This window comes from Aythya fuligula, chromosome 12 (assembly GCF_009819795.1).
Source record: "Aythya fuligula isolate bAytFul2 chromosome 12, bAytFul2.pri, whole genome shotgun sequence".
Taxonomy (NCBI): Eukaryota; Metazoa; Chordata; class Aves; order Anseriformes; family Anatidae; genus Aythya; species Aythya fuligula.
The window spans coordinates 8,967,052-8,986,380 of record NC_045570.1 but is presented as its reverse complement, the minus strand read 5'-3'; the positions used below and the strand labels follow the sequence as shown (position 1 = coordinate 8,986,380).

General features: G+C 51.2%; 1 protein-coding gene across 1 annotated transcript in view; it reads left to right on the top strand.

The window, feature by feature from the left end:
- HYDIN (HYDIN axonemal central pair apparatus protein) overlaps positions 1-19,329 on the top strand; it is a 111,956-nt gene that overhangs the window by 38,395 nt on the left and 54,232 nt on the right. Inside the window, exons 12-19 of the mRNA XM_032195647.1 lie at positions 900-967; positions 3,570-3,805; positions 4,674-4,774; positions 5,621-5,756; positions 6,187-6,351; positions 8,900-9,052; positions 16,710-16,948; positions 18,777-19,032. Coding sequence (XP_032051538.1) covers positions 900-967; positions 3,570-3,805; positions 4,674-4,774; positions 5,621-5,756; positions 6,187-6,351; positions 8,900-9,052; positions 16,710-16,948; positions 18,777-19,032 — 1,354 coding nt within the window. The remainder of the gene's footprint in view (positions 1-899; positions 968-3,569; positions 3,806-4,673; positions 4,775-5,620; positions 5,757-6,186; positions 6,352-8,899; positions 9,053-16,709; positions 16,949-18,776; positions 19,033-19,329) is intronic.

The window sequence follows — 19,329 nt, the reverse complement described above, 5'->3', positions numbered from 1 at the left end:
TGCTTGGACACCAACCTTATGGGGTCTTGAATGCTCATTTCTCTGGTGTTCAGAGGATGGTGGGAACAGGGCTGCAGGGAGGAAGGCAGATCCCTCCTGCAGGGTGCTGAGGTCTGTTTGTCTGCAGAACAGGCATGAAGGCAGGCCTGTGGATAAAACTAGAGGGCACAATTCACTGTGGCCCCTGATTTAACTAAGAGGCAGAGCTGGTGGTGATTGGCATCAGCCATGAGATAAAGTAATGGATGTGCAGCTCCAGATACTGATTTCAGCAGATGATGGTGAGTTTGGGAGTTTGGAGCCCAGCTGCTCAATCTGTGGAGGGGCAAGGAGGTGTGCTGGGTTTGGGACACTCACATTTGGTGTTTCAAGATGCATTGCTCGTGGAGCTGTCAGCTGGTGCACTGGTGACAAGCTGATGCTTTTGTCCATGGTGTAGAGCTGTTGCTGTTCTGGTGCTGGTCAATGGGTGTTTGGGGCTCCCCGGGCCTCAAAATCCTCCACTGTGTGCTCAAGGTCCTCTGAGGAAAAGATGCTTGTATGCTCCGTGGGAACACCAGTTCCAGCTAGAAAATGCCAAAGCAGGGAAAATACAGCTGGGAAGGCTGGTTACAGCAATTCCACTTCTGTGTGGGCACCTCCGAGTTCTCATTTTGTGAATGGGGAGGCTGAGGCAAGGGCCATCACTCATTTAAGGTCCTTGATCTGGCAAGCAGTGACTTGGGAGCATACCTGGTCTGGTGCCCCGAGCCAAAGCAGCTGTTGGTGGCCCTGCTTTGGCTGCTGCCTGTCCACATGGGTGCCACGCTGAGCACACGGCTGCAGGGCGATGAAACCAAGCACTTTGCCCTCCTCCTTCACCACCCCAACTCCTCCTCTGCCTGCCTTTGTCCCCGCAGGGGCTGTGTCATCGGGCCGACCTTTCACTTCGATGTGCCATCCCTCCGCTTCGGCGATGTCCCCTTTGGTGAGTGTGCCCTGGGGGTGTGGGAGGTGGGTGCTGTACCAAAACAGAGCACGCTGGTGCAGGAGCATCTGTCAGGTTTGTGGCAGCCTTTGGGGTGCTAAAACCAGGGCTGCTGGCTGCCTAAACAGTATTGTGCCACTACTACTGCACACTCAGTCATGGGAAAAAGCTCCTGGGCTGAAGCATGGATGCACCGGCATGTGTGAGAGCAAATTTCCAGCCCAAGTGCTCCAAAGGAATAAGAGGCTTTGGATGCCTTTAAGAGTTTAGGGTGATGAGTGAGGGTTAAATGATGCCCTCTGCATCGTGGAGATGGGGGAACAAAATCACAGTGGAACTGGCACCGAGCAGAGTTTGTCCTTCACTGCTATTTTGGGCAAGTGAAAGCCATGGTGAGGTCAAACAGAAATGAAGGAATTGAAAGCTGCTGCTTTACAGCATCCCTCAAGCCCATTTAACCTGAAGCTCCCAATCCTTGGCAGCAGAACGACCACGAAGGGCCATGCTGTGGGAGGGCCCAGGGGATGGGAGTGCTGGAGAAGGGCATTAAACCACATGCCAGCCTGTCATGCTCCAGAGCCAGGCGCTGTGCGGGCACCCCGTTATCAGGTGCTGGGTATGACACCAGGCACCGATGTCCCCAGAGGTGCAGGGTCCTGCTCCTCATCTGGCAGCGCCTGCGGCTGCATGTCCGGAGCATCCCCATTGAGATGCAGATTCTGATTTCTCCATCTCTAGCTCACAAAAGGCTTTTTTGCAGTGATGATCTGAAGTTGAAATGTGAAATCAATCATGGATTGATTGAAGGGCCATTATCATTCTGCGCCCGGGATGCCTCTGTGTTTTCATGCTGTTCGTGGACTTTTAAAGAAAACTCATTACCTTCTCTGAGCTGCTTCCTCCTCTCTCTGCATCACCACTTTTCACCTCTTTGTTTCCTTTTGACCAAATAAAACAAGAAACACGCCTGGCAGAAATGCGGTTACATAATACGGGATTCACCCAATGCAATCTGATTTCATTAACAAGGCCTTCTCAGCCGAATAAGGCAGCTTTTGTGGGTTTAGCTTCTTTCAACCGTGCTAACGATTGTCTGCATCCGGCAGCTTTGGGATTCTGCAAACTCTGTGTTGGTCCTTGTGTACAAGGGAGCAATCGAAGCCAGTGTGGGTGCGACTTCCCTGTTTGTTAGGAAATACGAAGCACATTTCCTGCTGATTTCTAAGCCCCCTGTAAAGTTGGCTCTAAGGTGTCATGTACCCCAAAATAGTACCCCTCCTTTAACAGGAGCCTCCAGATGGACACGGGTGCTCTGTGAGGTCTGTGTTGTATTTTTTCAGCCTGACACGTACCCAAGGGGCACTGAAGGTGTCCCTTGGTGTCTGTGCTCCCACCCAGCCCTGTGTAAGTACAGTTAGATGCCTGTCTTAGAGGAATAGCAGCAACTTCTTGATCAGCTCAAGGTTGAAAGCAGGGCTTCAGGTCAGCCTCAGGATCTGAAAATCCATGGTTGGGGTGAAATTACCCTGCCTCAGCCCAGACTGCAGGCATTTGACAGTGAGCAGGAGGCATCTGAGGAAGCAATCAAACCCGGGAGCTGGAGGCTGACCTAGTGAGGTGAAGAACAGTGAGGGGGATCAGGAAGCAGGGAGACACAGAAGGGTCTGTAAAAACGGGCTAGGTGAGGGCACGGTGTGTGTGAATGCAGCTTTCAACTCAAAGTTCCTGCTAGTGGGTGCAGAACCTGCTTTTTATGGGTGATTTTTGTCCGTACAGGTAATCCAACCGTGATGGGATCAGGGTAGAGAAAAAGTCCAACCCTCCAGCTGAGCTAGGTGCTGTGCTGACGAGCATCAGCCTCAGTTGATGATGAGAAGGAAGCACTGCGGGAGTGTTGCGCTTGCAGCGATTAACCAGAGGAGCCTGCAGGCTGGGATGCTGGCAGAAAAGCAGATGCAGCAATGAGCATTTTATATGCAGGCTTAGTTTCCAGTAACAGGAAGACTTTCACATCCTGGATCATGCCGAACACAAGTGATTTACTTGTAATTAAGTTGACTGGACTTTCCTCACAAACTTGTGGTAGTAGGATCACAAGAAAGCACTTTGAAGAGTTTTTTTCTTTGCATAGTGCTGTAATTCCCAATTTCATCCTTCCTTTCTTTTACTGTAGATGCTCTTCAGTGGCAACCCACTGCCTTTACAGACTGAAAATCTTGGGGTGTTTCATGGGTTTGAGATAGTGTTCAGCCTGAGCATGAACGGCAGAACTTGAATTTTATTGATTGGGTTTTCAGAATAGATAAATCCATTACTGTCTGTCTGGATGCGCTCTGATAAATGATAAGTGACTGGTGCTGGTTTGGGGGCGAAGGACAGGGCTCCTTGTGGTTAGAGAGAAGGAAAACCTCTGGTGATCGGCAGCGCTGGGAGCGAGCTGTGATGGGAGAGCGAAGGTTAACTCCTCGCTTAGCTTCTCAAATAGCCGTCATTCAGATTTGTCAAAAAGCTACTTTCCAAGCCCAGGCTTTTATTACAGGATATTCACGCTGGGAACCAAGGGATATCAGGGGCATATGTCTGTGTTTGTGTCATTTCGTAGGCTTTCCTCGCACCTTGTCGTGTCGGCTCAGTAACACCTCCCTGGTGCCCATGACGTTCAACCTCCGCATTCCTGGGGACGGCTCTGGAGCCCCCAGTGTGAGCAGTTTTGTCCAGATGTCAGACAACACGCGCCTCTCCTGGAGAAACGGAGCTCACGGTGACCTCAAGCCCAGCGAATTTACCATAACGCCCTGCAGAGGAACCGTCCGCTCCCAGGGACATCTGGATATCCAGGTACAGCACGGGTCCAGCCATATGTGCATCTTTCAGCAGGTGGGGATAAAGTTTCTCTTGTCTCTAATGGGGACAGAAAAAGCTGGGGCAGCCGTGAGCTGTCCAGCATCCACTGGGCCACTCTTTTCCCTTAGAAGGCTGAACTCCTACTGTTAAAGCCAACAGATTTCCTCTGGATTTATGCTATTGTCGCTGAGATTTAAAGTTAATGGAATAATTTTTGTACAGTGGTGAGTAGGGGAGGAAGAGCTTTAGTCGACTTGTGTTTTAATTTAGTTTGTGGGTGCCCTGATAGCTGCAAGGTGTGTTTAACAGCTCGGACATCATCAGAAGATTTGTGTTATTCCTAGAAACTGTGCTCCAGCATAAAATGAGAACAAAATCCTCCCTTTCCTTATCGTGGAACGGAGGAACACAAAGGGCTCAGGCAGGCCAGCACACTGGCGGCCTCAGTGTCACTTTGCTCCGTGCCATGGTGTCCCAGGCTGGGAGCATCCATGCTCCAGTGGTGAGGCTCATGCTTGCTTCACTCCCAGAGCCTGTCTGGGATTAATTTGCCACTGCATTTTTATTCCAGGCACTGTTTCTTGACCTGCGGGTTGTTAAAAACTGGCCCACTTTGTTAAAGAGCATTCCTTGGAAGGGAGCTTTGTTTCTCAATCCCCTTGCCCCTTTGGTCCCCATTAATCTGCAGTGAAATGCTTCCTGGAGCAGGAACATCTACAGCTCCTCGGTGGAGTCTTAGGCAGCCCAGGCTGGTAGAACATTCTTCAGAGATGCTCTCTCCCACCCACTGGCCCCAGGTTTGTCTCACGCATGGGCAATGGCTCTGGGGAGTCACCGGGTGTTTGCTCTTCTCTCCTGCCAGGTCACGCTGTGCTCCAACACCGTGAGGCAGTACGAGCTGGCGCTGGTGGTGGACGTGGATGGCGTTGGCAAGGAGGTGCTGGCACTCCTCCTCACGGCCAGGTATCGTGCTTTCCTGCCAGCTCGTCCTCACTCCTGGGGCTTCCACCACCTCTGTGCTGCCTTGCCCACAGCCTGCTTGCTCCGGCCCTGCTCAAGAAGCACAGTTTAATGAGCACGTTCTGCCCAGCTGGACGCAGAGTTAAATCAGCTATGAGAACAGCAGGGATTTGAGAGCGTCACGGGTCAAAAAGCACCTGTGTGCAACGAACAGGCATGGCCTGAGTGTTTTCCTAGAGGGAATGGTAATTACAGTCATGATTCGCCTCGTTTCTGGTGCTTGAAGTGCAATAAGTTTCCAAAGAGCCACCTTGCTTCTGCCTGCTAGGGGAGGGTGGGCTTGTGCTGGGTGGTGACCCAAAGGCTCTGTTCTTCCCATCTGGCACCCAGTGAGCTGCTTGACATGGGCTGGTGCTTGGTTCAGCTGATGAAGGCACAGGCAGAGGGGAAAGGGACTCCTGGTGCAGCTGGTGAGGGGAGAATAGGGGCAAGATGGGGAAGGAAGGGAAAAGTTGTCCTCGGTGCAAAGTGTGAGTGCAGATTTCTTCACTTCCCTCTGGTTCTGCTGACCATTAATTAATGTTCGAAGCCCAAAGTTGATCTTGTTGCAGCCAGACTCCAATCCTGGTGTGCTGCAGTAGGTGTCAGCTGAATTATGAGAGGGGTGCGGTTCAATCTGTCCATCTAATTACCTGCAAGTGCCCGACAGCCGGAATGATGTTATCTTCATAAGCCTTTTAGGATGACATCTGCAGCATCAGCCAGCTGAATGCTGCAGTATGGGAGGTGCAGTTTTACCCACAGATCCTGGTACAAATTCCACCTTCTCTCGGTCATCTCTTTGCCCAGGTGCGTTGTTCCTCCACTGCGAGTGCTCAACCCTACAGTGAAGTTCGGGCGGTGCTTTCTGAAGCACCCCTACCAGCAGGAGCTCACCCTTGTGAACGACAGCGATGTTCCTGGCTGCTACGGGCTCCTCCCGCAGGTCTGGCCTCCTGTCTTCCTCCTCATGACCTTATCCAGGGGGTTGCCCAGAGTAGGAACCTACCTAGGGATAAAGGACAGCCAGGTGTATCCAGATACTTATTTTTTCCCCCTAAGAAACACGTATGCTATGGTTTAGAAAGCAATTCTAGTCTTTGGGAGTGCTTTTGCACAGGAGGATTTGGGGAGTCACAAAGCCCTGCTGCAAGGGATGCAGCAGCTGGGTGCCTTCAGCAGGAGCTGTTTCCCCACACCTGCTGGTGGACCCCTCGGGATGCTAAGCACATCCACGTCCTGCATCTGCTTTTGTGCCTTTTAGCTTTCTCCTAGGGGTTTGTCAGCTCCTTGACATTTACCACAATGACAATTTGCGTGGTTTTAGCTTCTCTCCGAGGTCGTTCTGAAGTCGTGTTCATCTCTGTCCCCTGCAGGAGCACAAGGAGGGCGCTGCCGTGTGGTACTCCAGCCCCGCGCCCTGCGGGATCATCCAGCCCCACAGCTCGGTGCAGGTCCCGGTGGTGCTGGCAGCCCAGGTGATGGGGGAGCAGTGCACGGCCGCTGAGCTGGCGGTGTTTGGGAGAGAAGGAGCCCCGCTGGTGAGTCCCAGCAGCCGCATCCCTTCTGTCCCCATGGCTCATCCTGCTGGGTAGGGGAGAATGTGGGCAGGGGCCAGATTCTGCCATGTCCTGAGAGCTGTTTGCTATTCCTGGAAGTGAAAGAGGTGCCAGGAGCTCCACATCACACCCACCCGTGACTGGTAACCGGCCCAGTGCCACACCAGGACAGTCCCCGGTCTCACTCTGCTGTCAGACAAACACTGGCCGCTGCCTCATCGGGAGGTTTGCTGCGGAGCAGCCCTGGCCCTGCTACAGCACAGGGCATTCAAGAAACCAGGCTGGAGTGCTGTTCTGAGCTAATCTGGGCATAAACATCTCAGAAAACCACGTCTGAGAAATATCCATCGTACTGCTTTGCCAAAAGCCCCAGCCAGAGAGACACGAGTGTCTGCACAGCTTGCATCTGCAGCGCAGAGACCTTTTTCTACCAAGCTGGGAAATGGATGAGGCAAAGCTTTCCTGGGCTAACACCTTCTAAAATATATTGTCCATAGTCATGCCTACACAGCAGCAGCAACAATGACAGCAAAATGTAGGCAAGAAAATCCTATGTAGTGTCCTGGCTTCATCTAGAACAAATTTAGGTAATTAAACTTTAATTGAAAGTGATTTTAACTTTTCAGTAGCTCTGCTAAAATGTCTTGTCATCCCTCTGAGCATGAAGTAGGATGTCAGAGAGTTGCTGGGAACCTTAAGCTTTCTGTAACAGAAAGGGAGGTTGACATTTTGAAAGCTGTTCGAGGGATTTGGGCTTTCATTAAAATGAATGGAGGAGATGCTGCTAAATCCCTCATACGCCACTGAGCATCTCAGCCCAGGGCTTTGTGGGGCTGAACGCAAACCAGGCAGGTGAATTTTGCAACAAAGCTGAAGTTTGGCAAAACAGTTGCTGATAAATGTAAAGCTCAGTTCCTTAAAGGGGAGGGTTTCTCCCTGCTAGAATAACCCAGTGTTTTAGCTGTTTGTTTTTTTAACTACCTGTACCAGTGGTGTTTTCCTATCGTATCATTCAAATCTGTCCTCAGTGGAGTTGCCGCCGTGCGTTCCGATAAAACCAAACGGGAGCTTGTGCCTGCCCTGGGACCAGCACCAGAAGGCAAACCTAACTTCTGCCAAGGTTTTAGGGGAAACCTCCTGTGGATCCTTTGTCTACACCATGCAGTGTCTCCGTAGGGTTGTTGCCTGGTGCTTTGTTTGCAAGGGATTGTGCACCTGCCTGACACTTGGGACCTTGCTTCTAACACTGCTGAAAGGGGATTTTCTTGCCTCTTCCAAGAAATCTGTAGATAAGTGTGGGTGTTTTTTTTTTTTTTTATGAGCCTTTTATTGCTGAGGACATATGATAGTACACACTAACGAAGCCAAGCAGGTTTCCAGGTGGCCTGGGCACCCTCCAGCTGTTGTTGTGCTCATCTCCAAAGGGTTGTGCCCTGCCTTTTCTGCTCCTGCACCACTGTCAGCTGGGGGCACAGCTCGTCCCAGCACCTCCTGCTTCCCAGGACCCATGGGCAGCATCTCCCAGAGCGCAGGGCTCTGCTCTCCTGGGGGTGAAAGCCCCATCGTTTCCTATGAGTTCAGCTCCTTATTTCTGGGGAATCAGTCTCAGCGTTTGATTTTGGCTCGCATTTGCACACAGCAGCATCCTGTCAAGAGCACTTGCGGATGCTGCTCCTTCTGGCAGAGTTGGAGGAGTGATTCTGACAGCTGCCAATGCCCTGTCCTGCAGTCAGACATCAGCACAGGTCGTACATCGCAGAGAAAGGGTTTTGTGGTCAAATCCGACTCTGTGCCCTCCAGTGGATCGTACAGCATCTTGTCAGGGTTGGAGCTGGGCGCATTCAGGTCTCGTTGGGGTGTTTGGGCCTGGTGAAAGCCAGCAGGGCTGGATAAATTCTCGTGGTTTTAATGATGCAAGGAGGGGATTTAGTAAAAGGGGTCTGCATTTCTGCCCTGATGGTCTGCACTGCTTCTGCAAGAACAAAACTTTGGGGTCACAGACTGGTAAAGGAGAAAAACACCGAATGATGTAATTAATAATTGACTGTTATTCTTAGTGTTAGTTGCCTTCGAGCTGTGTTTTTGTGTATTCCTAACTTTGAAGAGCCTGCTTTGCTTCTGATGTGTGCTGGTTTTTACAGGCATAGCTCTGACTTTCGTGGGGCTCCTATCCAAGCCACAGCAGGAGTCCGCAAGGGTGGTTTGGGGCAAAATTGAGCAATAAAAGGGGTGGGAGTGAGTGCAGGGCAGCAGAAGGAAAGCCAGCAGTGAGCAGGAGGTGTGGATGCAAGCACGAAAAAAGCAAGCAAGGGAAGCTGTATTTCTGCACCCCGATGAAGGAGCTTGTGTCTTTCAGGTGGGATCACCCCATACCCCACACTTGCCACAGGTCTTTTGTATCGGTGTTACAACGCTAAAAGCTTCAATCAGCCATAATTATCCCTCAATCTAGGTGTACCCAGAGCGCTGTCTAATCTTTTTAACCTTTCCCTGTTTTTTTGGGGTCTTTTCTACATGCCTCCTGGAGCAGAAAATCCATTTAGTGAGCACCGGAGAAGGCCCAGTAGTCTACGTGCGTCCGAGTAAGATAGATTTTGGCAATATCCAAGTTCTGCAAGATGCTACCCGAATTCTCAACCTCTCCAATCAGGCAGTCATCCCTGCGTTGTTCTGGGCAGAGATGGTAAGTGCTTTGTGAGGCTGTTTTCCAGCAAAATGCAACTGGTCCGTAGCAGCCTGTGACTTGGTCTTATACACAGCATTTCCATGTCATCATCTCAAAGAGAAAGGAAAATATTCCATGATCATGCAGCAAAAGAGGTTTTGGCTCGGTGAGGTTTTAGCTGGGGACTTCCTGGGAAAGTGGAGGATTTGCATAGATATGAGCAGACGTGAGTCCGGATCATTTCCACAAATTCTGTTTATTGTGTGAAAAAGCACAGGCTTGGCCTCCTGGGATGCGTGAGGGGCTGAATTTCCCTTTTGGGGCTTTTCCAGCTGCCTCACTTCAGTTTCTGTGCCCAGGTGGATGAATGTAAAGTGGGGAATTCCCAGGGCATTTTGTCTGGATCCACGATGAAAATTTGTTTTCCACTGTAATCAGCCAAACACCCTTGGATGGGTGGTGCTTATTTATAAATGATAGGTGGTTTTTTTGCCTTTTTTGTTTTGTTTTGTTTTTTAACATGATGTTATGTTGTTGCTTGTACCTGTGGCTGCTGTCCCAGTGCAATGCCTGCCTTCCCTCCCTGGGCAAGCCAGTGGGGCTTGCAGGGAATTTCTGTCTCTCAGTGCCCTTATTTATGTCACCGGGTGATAAATCCCCTCAATCTGCAAACATTGTGGCTAACTGATAAATAGAACAATAACGTAGGTCAGGCTGGTGGTTGGCCCTGATGATCTTGAAGGTCTTTTCCAATCTAAATGGCTCTGATAAATGAAAGCGGTGCAGAGGTGGACTTCTCTCGCGGTGAAAATGGGGGTGATGATGCAGGGGAGCCTCTGGGGACCTGCTCCGTCCTGATGGAGCAGGCGTGCAAGGTGTACTTGAGCCTCTCTCGCCCTCAGCAGCTGCTTTGATGCTGTGTTGCTGCCTCCATTGAGGTTTTGCCCTTTGCTGCTGCTCCTGATGGGAAGAAGAGAGGACTGAATGGTTGGGGAGCTAAAATTGGAGACGTGCTGAGGTGCCCGGGTGCGCTGCGTGTGTTCGTCTGAGAGCAGAGTGGGCTTTGGATGTCCCCTGGCTGGTGGGTGACTGGAGCATCCATCACTCCCCAGAAGCCTTGCGTTCCCCGAGATGCCAAAGCTGCTGCTTGGTTTCCTGCTCGGAGACTGCAGCAGGACAGAGCTGTCATTTCCCTGCCTCCCATCCGATGGCTAATCTTGAAGCCGAGGCTCATAGATCACAGCCCCCACTTGAAAGAAAGAGCTATCGATTGAAATTTTCACAGCAGCAATGTTAGAGTGCACAAATGGGCTCCTCAACAAACTGAACGAGATTAAATTAAGTGGCAGCAACAGGGAAGGCTTCAGGAGTGTCTTCTTGCAGATAGTCTGACTGTGATGTAAGGGATTCCTGGGTGTACCCCTGGTGCACGGGGTACCTTCCCCGCACCCATCTCCACTTCCCTCTGCTGGATGCTGGGGGCAGCCCTGAGCATCTCTGGCATCTCTGGTGAGTGTCCTGAAACCACCGCTGGTGTCCTGGCAGAACCAGGAGGTCTCCACGAGCCCTGTCCCTGCTTTGGGGTCAGCCTTCAGACAGCTTGCTCCAGGAGGCCACGACTTCTGCTGCCGGGTGCTGAGAGCTTTGCAACCTCCCTGTGCAGAGACACTGGGTTCCTGCATGAGCAGAGATGTTGGCACTGTCCCTGCGCTTTGGGACATTGCAGACATGGCCTGGCCTGCTGAAGAGACCCCTCTGGGGGAGGATTTGCCTTTAGCTTTGGTAAACGACAGGACAAGAAGGAGCTGTTTGAGCTTAGCTGGGGGCTGGTGTGACCTGCAGAAAGAGGTGGCTGCTTCTCCTCGCTGCTGCTGTCATCTTTTCCCATTTCCTTAAGCATGGTGTGATTTTTGCCGTATCGACAAGCACAAAGCAGTCGTATTGATCGATGGGAGTGCACGCTTTCCTTGCAGAAAGGCAGGGATGTGGAAGGAAAAAGCATTCATCTTAGATCACTTCCCCCTTGCTCTTCATCTGTCGCTCTGCCTTCGTGAGGGATTATTGTTCCATCATCAGCGATGGCACCTCCTGGCATCACAGGAGGTGGCTGCACGTCACGTCTGGGTGATCAGAAGGGAAAAGACGGGCTTGGTGTGAAGTCTTTGTTAATCAGCAGCTGCTTTCTTCTCCTGCTAGGACCACCATGCTGGGTCTGAGATGTGCTACCAGAGGGTGGGGAGTGTGGGTTTCCTAGTGCTTTGTAATTAGGGAGGAGGGAGCAAACCTTTCTTGGATTTTCCCCTGCTACTGGTGGTGCTCTGCTTCCTGGTTTGGACCTCAGTTTGGGGTCCTTATCCTTAATCCAGAGCCTTGCGCTGTGGTGCTGGAGGTTGCTGTGCCTTGGGGTGCCCCAGGCCCTGTCCCTGCCACCACTGTTAACGCCATTCCATCCATGCTCGGGCCTCGCTGGGCTTCAGAGCCATCTGATGAGCAGGTCAGGAGCATCCTCTGAAGGAGACGTCTCTTCTTCAGGAGGTGCTGGTGAGCAGGTCCCCTCCCATGCTCCCGGGGACGAGCTGCAACAGGACTCAGCTGCAGCTGATGCCGTAGCTACAGCAAAGGTGCTCTGCTCTGTCTCCTACCTGGTGTTCACTGGGGCAAAATCGCTGCTTTGAAGCGTGTGAAGGTCCTGGTCAAACTCGGTGTAAGTGAGGGGAGAACGCACAGTTCCCATTCGCACACTTGCTTCTCTCCTCATTAGTGCAGGATTTGTTTCATTTACGAATTTCTGGTCTATTATCTCGAGCTTTTGCTGCGATTCCCTGTAATAAAGAAACAGCCATATGGAGAGACAGCACAAGGCAGAGATAGACGTACAAACAGTGCTGATAAACGGCTGCTGCTTCGGCGCTTCTGTCGCTGCTTCTGGCTGGCAAGGACTTTGTAGTGCGGGCTGCAGGGCAGGAGGTCTTCGGGGAGCATCAGCATCGCCCACAGCTCCCTCCAACTGCTCCTGCTGCAGTCAGAGCAGACTGGAGTTGGTACTTTTAAGTGTACTGTAAATTGGATTTTTTTTGTTTGTTTTTTTTCCCCAAGCATCTGCATAATTATCCGGCCCGTCAGTGTTTGCTCACAGCAAGGCACACGCAGACAGCACCATGCCCTTCAGATGTGAGCAGGCAGAGATAGCTGCGATGCTATTTGGAAACAGGTGTTTAAATAACTTCCTAGGGCATGGGCAGCACTTGCTGAGTGGCCTCTTACAAGATGAGCAGAGGTTTTGAAGACGAGATGTGTGGGTTTAACTCTTTCCAGAGCTGTCCCACCAGAGCCTCGTACTCTGAAAGCTCACCTTGAGACACAAACCTTTGGTCTGGATTTTAAAGGCAGTGTTTTGCTAGTATAGCACTACCAACTCCTATCCAGCTTGGGATTCGGTCTTGCTGAAGCAGGAGGGACCAGTTCCTTGCAGAAAACCATGCTGGGAGCACAGCATCAGTCATGGATGTGGGTTATGACCAGGAAATTCCAGCCTTATGCCAGCCATCGGTGGCACCAAAGCCTTCTGCATCCTTCCCAGGCATGGGTTGCACAGGATTAGGTTCTGGGCATGCAGCTTCTAGAAAGAAGAGCAGAGATTTGGAGGAGACTTTAGGAAAGATGCCTAAAACCTGGTCCCAGGGAGGAGTTCTTATTGCATCAGTGTCTGACATGAATTCGTGCCCTTTCAAAATTGCTGTATTTCAGTAAACAAATAAATTGTTATTCTGCTCATCTAGGGAAACTGAACTCGCAGTATTCTGCTGCACTCGTTGGGCAACCAAATTAAAGAGTAGAAGAAGTCTTCAGGGCAATTGTGCTCCTAGAAGCAAGAGTGACTCAGCCGCGTGCTTTTCCCAAAGGAAGGCAAAAAGGGCTTGGTTATTAAATGTTCTGCTTGGCAGCAACCAGCCGAGCTGTGTCTGCATCCTGGCTGGCGAACCCCAGTGCTCGGAGCGCTGCTGGGGAGAGCTACGGGCAGGGGACACAGATGGCAACGAGCTTCGTTAGCTCGCTCAGCAGTCTGCGATGAGCTGGACCGAGCACGACAAATTAGGCTCCATTGTCAGTGGCAGCAAGTTCCACGCATCAATTTGGAATTATTATTATTATTTTCCCCCCGGCATTAGAGGCTCTGCCTTTTGGTGGCCAGAGTGTGGGCTCTGCTGCAAGCCCAGCTCACCTCCCTGGGCCTAGCCAAGCACGGCCAAGGCAGACACAAGGGACCAGGACCCGGGCGACCTAACGGGGACACAGCCCGTGCTTCTCATCCCTTCTGGGAATTCTTCTCCCATCACTTCGTCCCAGTCCTCTCCTTCCAGCGAGCAGTGTGCTGCTGTGGCACTGGAAGTGGTCTCTGATCATGGTGGTTTCTTCCACCTTCTTTTTCCCTTGGTGTACTTGAGAAGATCCTTTTAGGCCAGCAGTAGTTGTTGTGCAGCATCATTCCTGGCTGCCTTACCTATTACCTAGTCACCCCTGAGTTTCCAGAGATGCTGGTTCAGTGTTCCTTTTTATATGCCTGTAGCCAGAAGACAAAATTAATGTTTTCTTGACGGTTCCCCTGCCTGGCTGAGATCCCAGATAAAATACCAGCCGTGTCCCTGCTCAGTTAGCTGGCCCTAAAAAAAGGGTTGGTGAATGGGATGCTCCTGTGGGACTGTCCTGGAGCTGCCCATCTTTGTGGCACTCGTTGTTCTTTAGCAGGAACTTTAATCTCCCAGACACAGGTTCTCAATTCTGCCTTTGGGAAAAGGTCCCAAGGTGCCCTCTGGGACTGCTAAACTACCTGGGGCAAAGCTCTGATGTGGGATGGGTGTTTCCCCTTCACACACAGCCTCTGCAAGGGGTAGTGGGTCAGCCTGGCAGTCTGGGAACACTCTCCAACCAATTTTGGCAGCTCTTACTCGCGATGGAAATCTGTCCTGTGAGAAGGCAATGATCCCAGCGTTCAACTTCTTGATTAAACGATTGATCCCAGCCCTTGCCTAGCACTCATGGACTCTGCTGGCTGATAATGCAAGCTCCTACAGGGACAAAAATAGCCACTGCCTTTGTCTATTCAGTGCCTTACAGCAATTGCATCATTTTCCAGAGCATTCAGGGGTAAGCAGGAACCAGGAATGCTATCAGAAGTCAGGTCTTAGTCTCCAGAGTGGCTTTTTTTTTTTATAGTTGGACTATGTGGCACTGCTTGCCCCAAGCTCCAAGAGATTTCTGGTCTTGGGGACAGCCCCGACCAGCATGTGCAGAGGCTGCCCCAAAAACCTGTCTGAGGCTGGCCCGGCCGAGCCTTTTGGGCCTGGCAGGCTCCTGGCCAGCAATGCTCTGTGCTGCCTCTCGGACCCACGCCAAGCGTAACCGAGGGAATGGGGACACCACGAATCCTCCTGCGGAGTCAGCTGCTGGGCTGCCAGGGCACGGTGGGTCTGTGCTGGGTCACCCTGGGAAATTCCGAGTCTGGCTCCCTCCAGCCGGCCTATCATTATTCCTCAGTGATAGTTTCTTGGGCCCAATTTACTGCCCGGCTGGTTGCCAAGCTTTGATGAATTAGCTTTGTCAGATAGCAGACTTGCAGATTCACCTCTGGAGCAGAGCGATCAGGTCTCCTTTTCAAGCGAGCTACCCTATGTCAGCATGAATCAGAGGAAAAGCTATACGTTAATGTCAAGGAAAAGCTAACACCCACTGGCGTGCTACGAATGTGTTCTCTGGCTTATTGCAGCATGGTGGATCCCTCCAAGGCTGGTGACCAACCACGCAAGGACAAGAGGAGAGGGTTGGTGGGATCCAACCCACCTGAGGTCTGTTTTCTCTTGCCACCAGCCTGGGCTGTGTGTTATCACTGGCTGGGATAAGGAGCCTCTGAGATGGAAATGAATTCAGGGCTGAGTTTTTGGTGGGGTTTCCTGGTGACCATAGTGTCTCTGGGAAAGCAGGCTGAGCTCTGTGGACAGGTTTTACTACATGTATGTTTGTCATCTTCCAAGCTAGCTAACCTCCCTGCAGGAGAGTGGTTTTCCAGCACTGCTTCTCTGCATCCAAGGCCAAGGAAACCTCAGGGGGTATATAAGTTATTCCTCAATGGATCAGCAGGTCCCAGACCTCAGAGAATAAATTGTGGATAATAATGAAAGGGAAAGAGCAGGAGTACAAATAAATAGTGTTGGGTAACTGCTTGCCCTGCTCTCCATGGAGAAGCAGGGCCTCAGTGACTGTGCTGACGACCTTCCCCCATGCCATTCTCTCTCTCTCTCTCTCTCTCTCTTTTTTTTTTTTTTTTTTTTTTTAAGGCTTTCTCTTGCAGCTCCAGATAACAAATTAAATGGAGCTGAGTTTATTAAATTTGCCAGTGCCTGGAATAACTCACTGCCTTTGGCACGCTCCGCCCTGGGCCCTCCTGGGCAGACCTGACCTGCTCTCCACGCAAGGTGCAGCGTAGCTGGGGCACCCGCAGACCCTGCTGGGACCCTGGGTGCCCAGCAAGTTACTGCTTTCCTGGCCTCCAGCTAGTCTTACCCTCATCATTAGCAGAGGTCTTCTGGGGCTATTTAAAATGTTTTCTGTGACTTTGAAGCACCACTTGGTTTTCTGATGTTGTTTTCCTGCTGGAGTTCAGTGCCACCAACCTGATGAAACTCAGGCTGACCTCACTCCAATCAGGAGTTGCTTGATTGTCAGGTGTATGAGCACATCCTTGCTTCTCATTTAAAAATACAACAATAATAATAAAAAACCTCTTCTCTTACATAATACTGCAGCCTTTTGGGTGAGCAGTTAGTGCCAGTCATCCCAAACACGGCACCAAACCACGGGATGTGTACCACTAACACCACAACGTCTGTTTTGAAGCAGCACGTACACATCCCAGAACATTTGGTGCTGGCCAGGGAGCACTGTATGTGTTTCTCTTGTCTGCTGCTAGCTTCTTCCCTGTGAATGTGGTTTTAGATGGGCTGGGGTCCAGCACCCCTACTGCCCCATCCACAGAGGAAGGTCCATGAGAAGCCAGAGGTCAATGCTTGGAAAGCTGTGGCTATGCTCACAAGGCACATGTTTGCAATTTTCTTTCCACTTATTTCTTTATTGACCTACTACAAACAGTTACAGCTGAGTTTTTGTCACCAGGGTATCTTGTTGCAGCTGACAGTCAGTGGGATCTGGGTGCTTCAGTCCTTCGGGTGCTGTTGAGACACATTTCCCAGCTTTTAGGGAAGAAGGCTTTGGTGTCGGGGCCTTGGTCAGCAGGTTTTATGGAGTTCTTCTTCGGGCTCCCAGCTGGCAGGGGATTTGGGCAGTTCTGGCTTCCCCTGTCCTCGTGTCTCTGTGGAAACTCAGCCACTGGAGCCATGAAGCCGGGAGAAATAAAGTAGCTTCCTGGGTGTGCTCTCCAAAAGAGAGACTGGAGGAAAATGAAAATCCCTTGGGTTGGGCAAAATTGGGTCAGTGAAGAGAGTTTGCTACCAGACAGGTAGAATAAGCTCCTGCATACTTGCTGTTTCCAGACCCCATAGGTTAGATTTAGTGAAATTAAACCTCCGTGCTTTTTACCCTCGTATCTTTTAGTCCTCCCTCTGCCTGCACTCTACAAGGCTCCACAGCTTTTACCATAATTTGGCACTTGTTTCTCTCACAGGTGGGCAAGGGCTCGCGCTGGAGGATTGAACCCAGTCGAGGCGAGATCCCCGCTGGGACTGAGGTGTCCGTGGCCGTCATCGCCAACCTGGACGACACCGAGAAATTCAAGGACAAGGTGAAGCTCTGCATAGAGAACAGCAACACCTACGTGATCCCCGTCCAGGCGGTGGGCACTGGCACCACCATCGTCACCGACAAACCCTTCGCACCAGCGCTCACCCTGGGACCACACTTCAGGTAAGGGCTGGGCAGGGCTGGGCCTTCAGGCCAAGCCTCCCACCCTGCTCGGGGCCCAGCCACCATTTTGTTGCCATAGGAGGTGCAGAAATCCCTGTGGAAACGCTTTATGGCCATTCGAAGGGCATTAAGCACTCACTATCAAAAGCCACTGCCGTGAAACCAGTTGCTGTATTGTCAGTGAATTGCCCTGAGTTATAACGCGTTTATTTCCTCGCTTAAGATGTGGAGCAAACCAGCAGGTCCCAGAAGCCTCTGGCTGAAAAATGCCCCGTTACCAGTATAAACATGTTTCCCTTTGCAATAGCGTTGCTTGCTTTTCCGCTCGCTGTGGAGCATCGTTTCACAGCAGCGGAAAACCTGGCGGTAGCTTGTTAGCAGCTCCTTGACGAAATTAATGACGCTGTTTTATTTCCCCTCTGCCCAGGAGCGCTGGAGGAGCAACAGAATTTGTCGTTGCCCTCAATCATCCCCCAACTCCCTTGTCTTCTCCTGCTTCCCCTCCGGGCTTCTTGTTATTAGACGTACTCTTTCCTCGTTTCTCCTGCCTCGTGTTTTTGTTTGTTTGTTTTTGTTGTTGTTGCCTTTTTTTCTTTTTTTTTTTTTTTTTTCTTTGCTGTCTCCTCCATCAAAGTGGCAGCAGCCTGAGGCACAGGCTGGAGGCTGGGGAGAGGCATGTCCCCTGGGCATGGGGGACCCTTTCCTTGACTGGCTTTGGAAGCAAAAGGAGCAAACGTCTGCTGTGGCTGGGCAGGATAAATCAAGAGCTAATGGGGAGAGCTTAGCTCGAAGGAAGGAATCAGTGTCTGCCAGCAGGGGAGGAAGGCAGGTCTTCCCCAAGTGCTCCTCAGCTACCTTGTGGTGGGCACCTCTTGGGCTGTGGGGCCCAGCATCTGGCTGAGCTGGGATTCCCCAGAGCCACCTCAGACAGCTGCAAGTTCTCCTCTCTTGCTGTCCACCAGGTAAAATGTCTCATGCAGAGTTCTTGTGCACCAAACACTTCCTAGCAGTCTGTACCAAAGGCGAGTTTGTGCTACACCGTCACTTCTGCGTTTGTGTTTAGCTGCTTAGTGCGGATGCGTGTTTTGTAAGCTGCACGTTCTGTACCTCTCAAAGATGGTTAGCGTTCCAGGAACCGTTCATTTCCTGGCCAGGCTGAGATTTATGGAGGGTAGAATAATTACTCCAACCTAGCCTGCAGTTAGTGTTTTCTCACGTGAAGGAATCAATTTCCATTGAACATTCATTTTGTCTTATATCTAGCTCCACTTAGTCATCCCCTGGTGTCGCTCAGCTACCTCAGCAGCCAGAGCTGGTCTTGCTGCTGTGTTCATACTGGGGAAACTTCCATCAATCCAGTGTCCCCACCGTGCGTTTATCTTCCTGAAGCACAGCACCAGCCATGCTGTTCAGGCACAGGATGGTGATGCGCTGTGGGCAGCGAGGGTTGGCTGCTCCCTAAGCATGGAAGAAGCACCTGGGGAAATTATTCCAAGCGTCAAGCACAAAAGGCTGGTGATGCTCTGACCACAGGGCAGCCAGCCAGCTTGCCCCCAGCATCTCCCCAGTGGCCAAGATGTTCCTTGCGAAGCTGTTCCTTGCAAACAGACCAGCTGCTGGATGCTGATAAACTTGGGGGCAAGCAAGATTTGGCTTCTGCTGTAGCTTTGAGCAAGGTCGGCCTTCTCAGAGGTGGCTTTACTGCTGAAGGTGCAGTTAATGGAATGGCACTGGGGTACCGGTGCTGGGTGACCACTGGGAAATCTCAGTTGTTTTTTTTTTGTTGTTTGTTTGTTTTTTACACTTCCCACCCTTTCTTCTCTTTCAGCTTGAGTCCTTGCTGTTACCACTTCAAGATAACGAACAAGGGAAGGCGAACCCATCAGCTCTACTGGACAACAGAAGGCTTTGCCCCGTTTCGCCAGCATGATCGTCTCCCTGCTGTCGGTAACACCAAGGGCAAAAACTCCTCCCAGAGGTCCCAGCCCGCATCTCCCGTGTTCAAGCTTCGACCGCTGAGGATGGAGCTGATGCCAGGCAGGACCATGGAGATGATGCTGGAAGGCTCCTCCAGCACTCCAAAGGTGAGGTCGAGCCCTTTCCACCAGGTCGCACCCACAGGGTTGTCTTCAGATACTTGCCTGAGAAAATGAGCAATTGCTTTTAAGAACTGTTTTAACTTCACAAGTTACCATGGCAGCACCAGTTGATTTCCTTGCTGGCCACCATCAGTTGCTAAGGCTTTTCTTGTTTCTATAGCTACCATAAACCCATCTTGCTGATACCAAAATATGGGCTGAAGAAAGTGCTGCTTCGGTGGGCAGATGACAGGTTATAAAGTGTCACGTACTGGGACAGAAAGGAAGGGTAGAGAAAGGAGT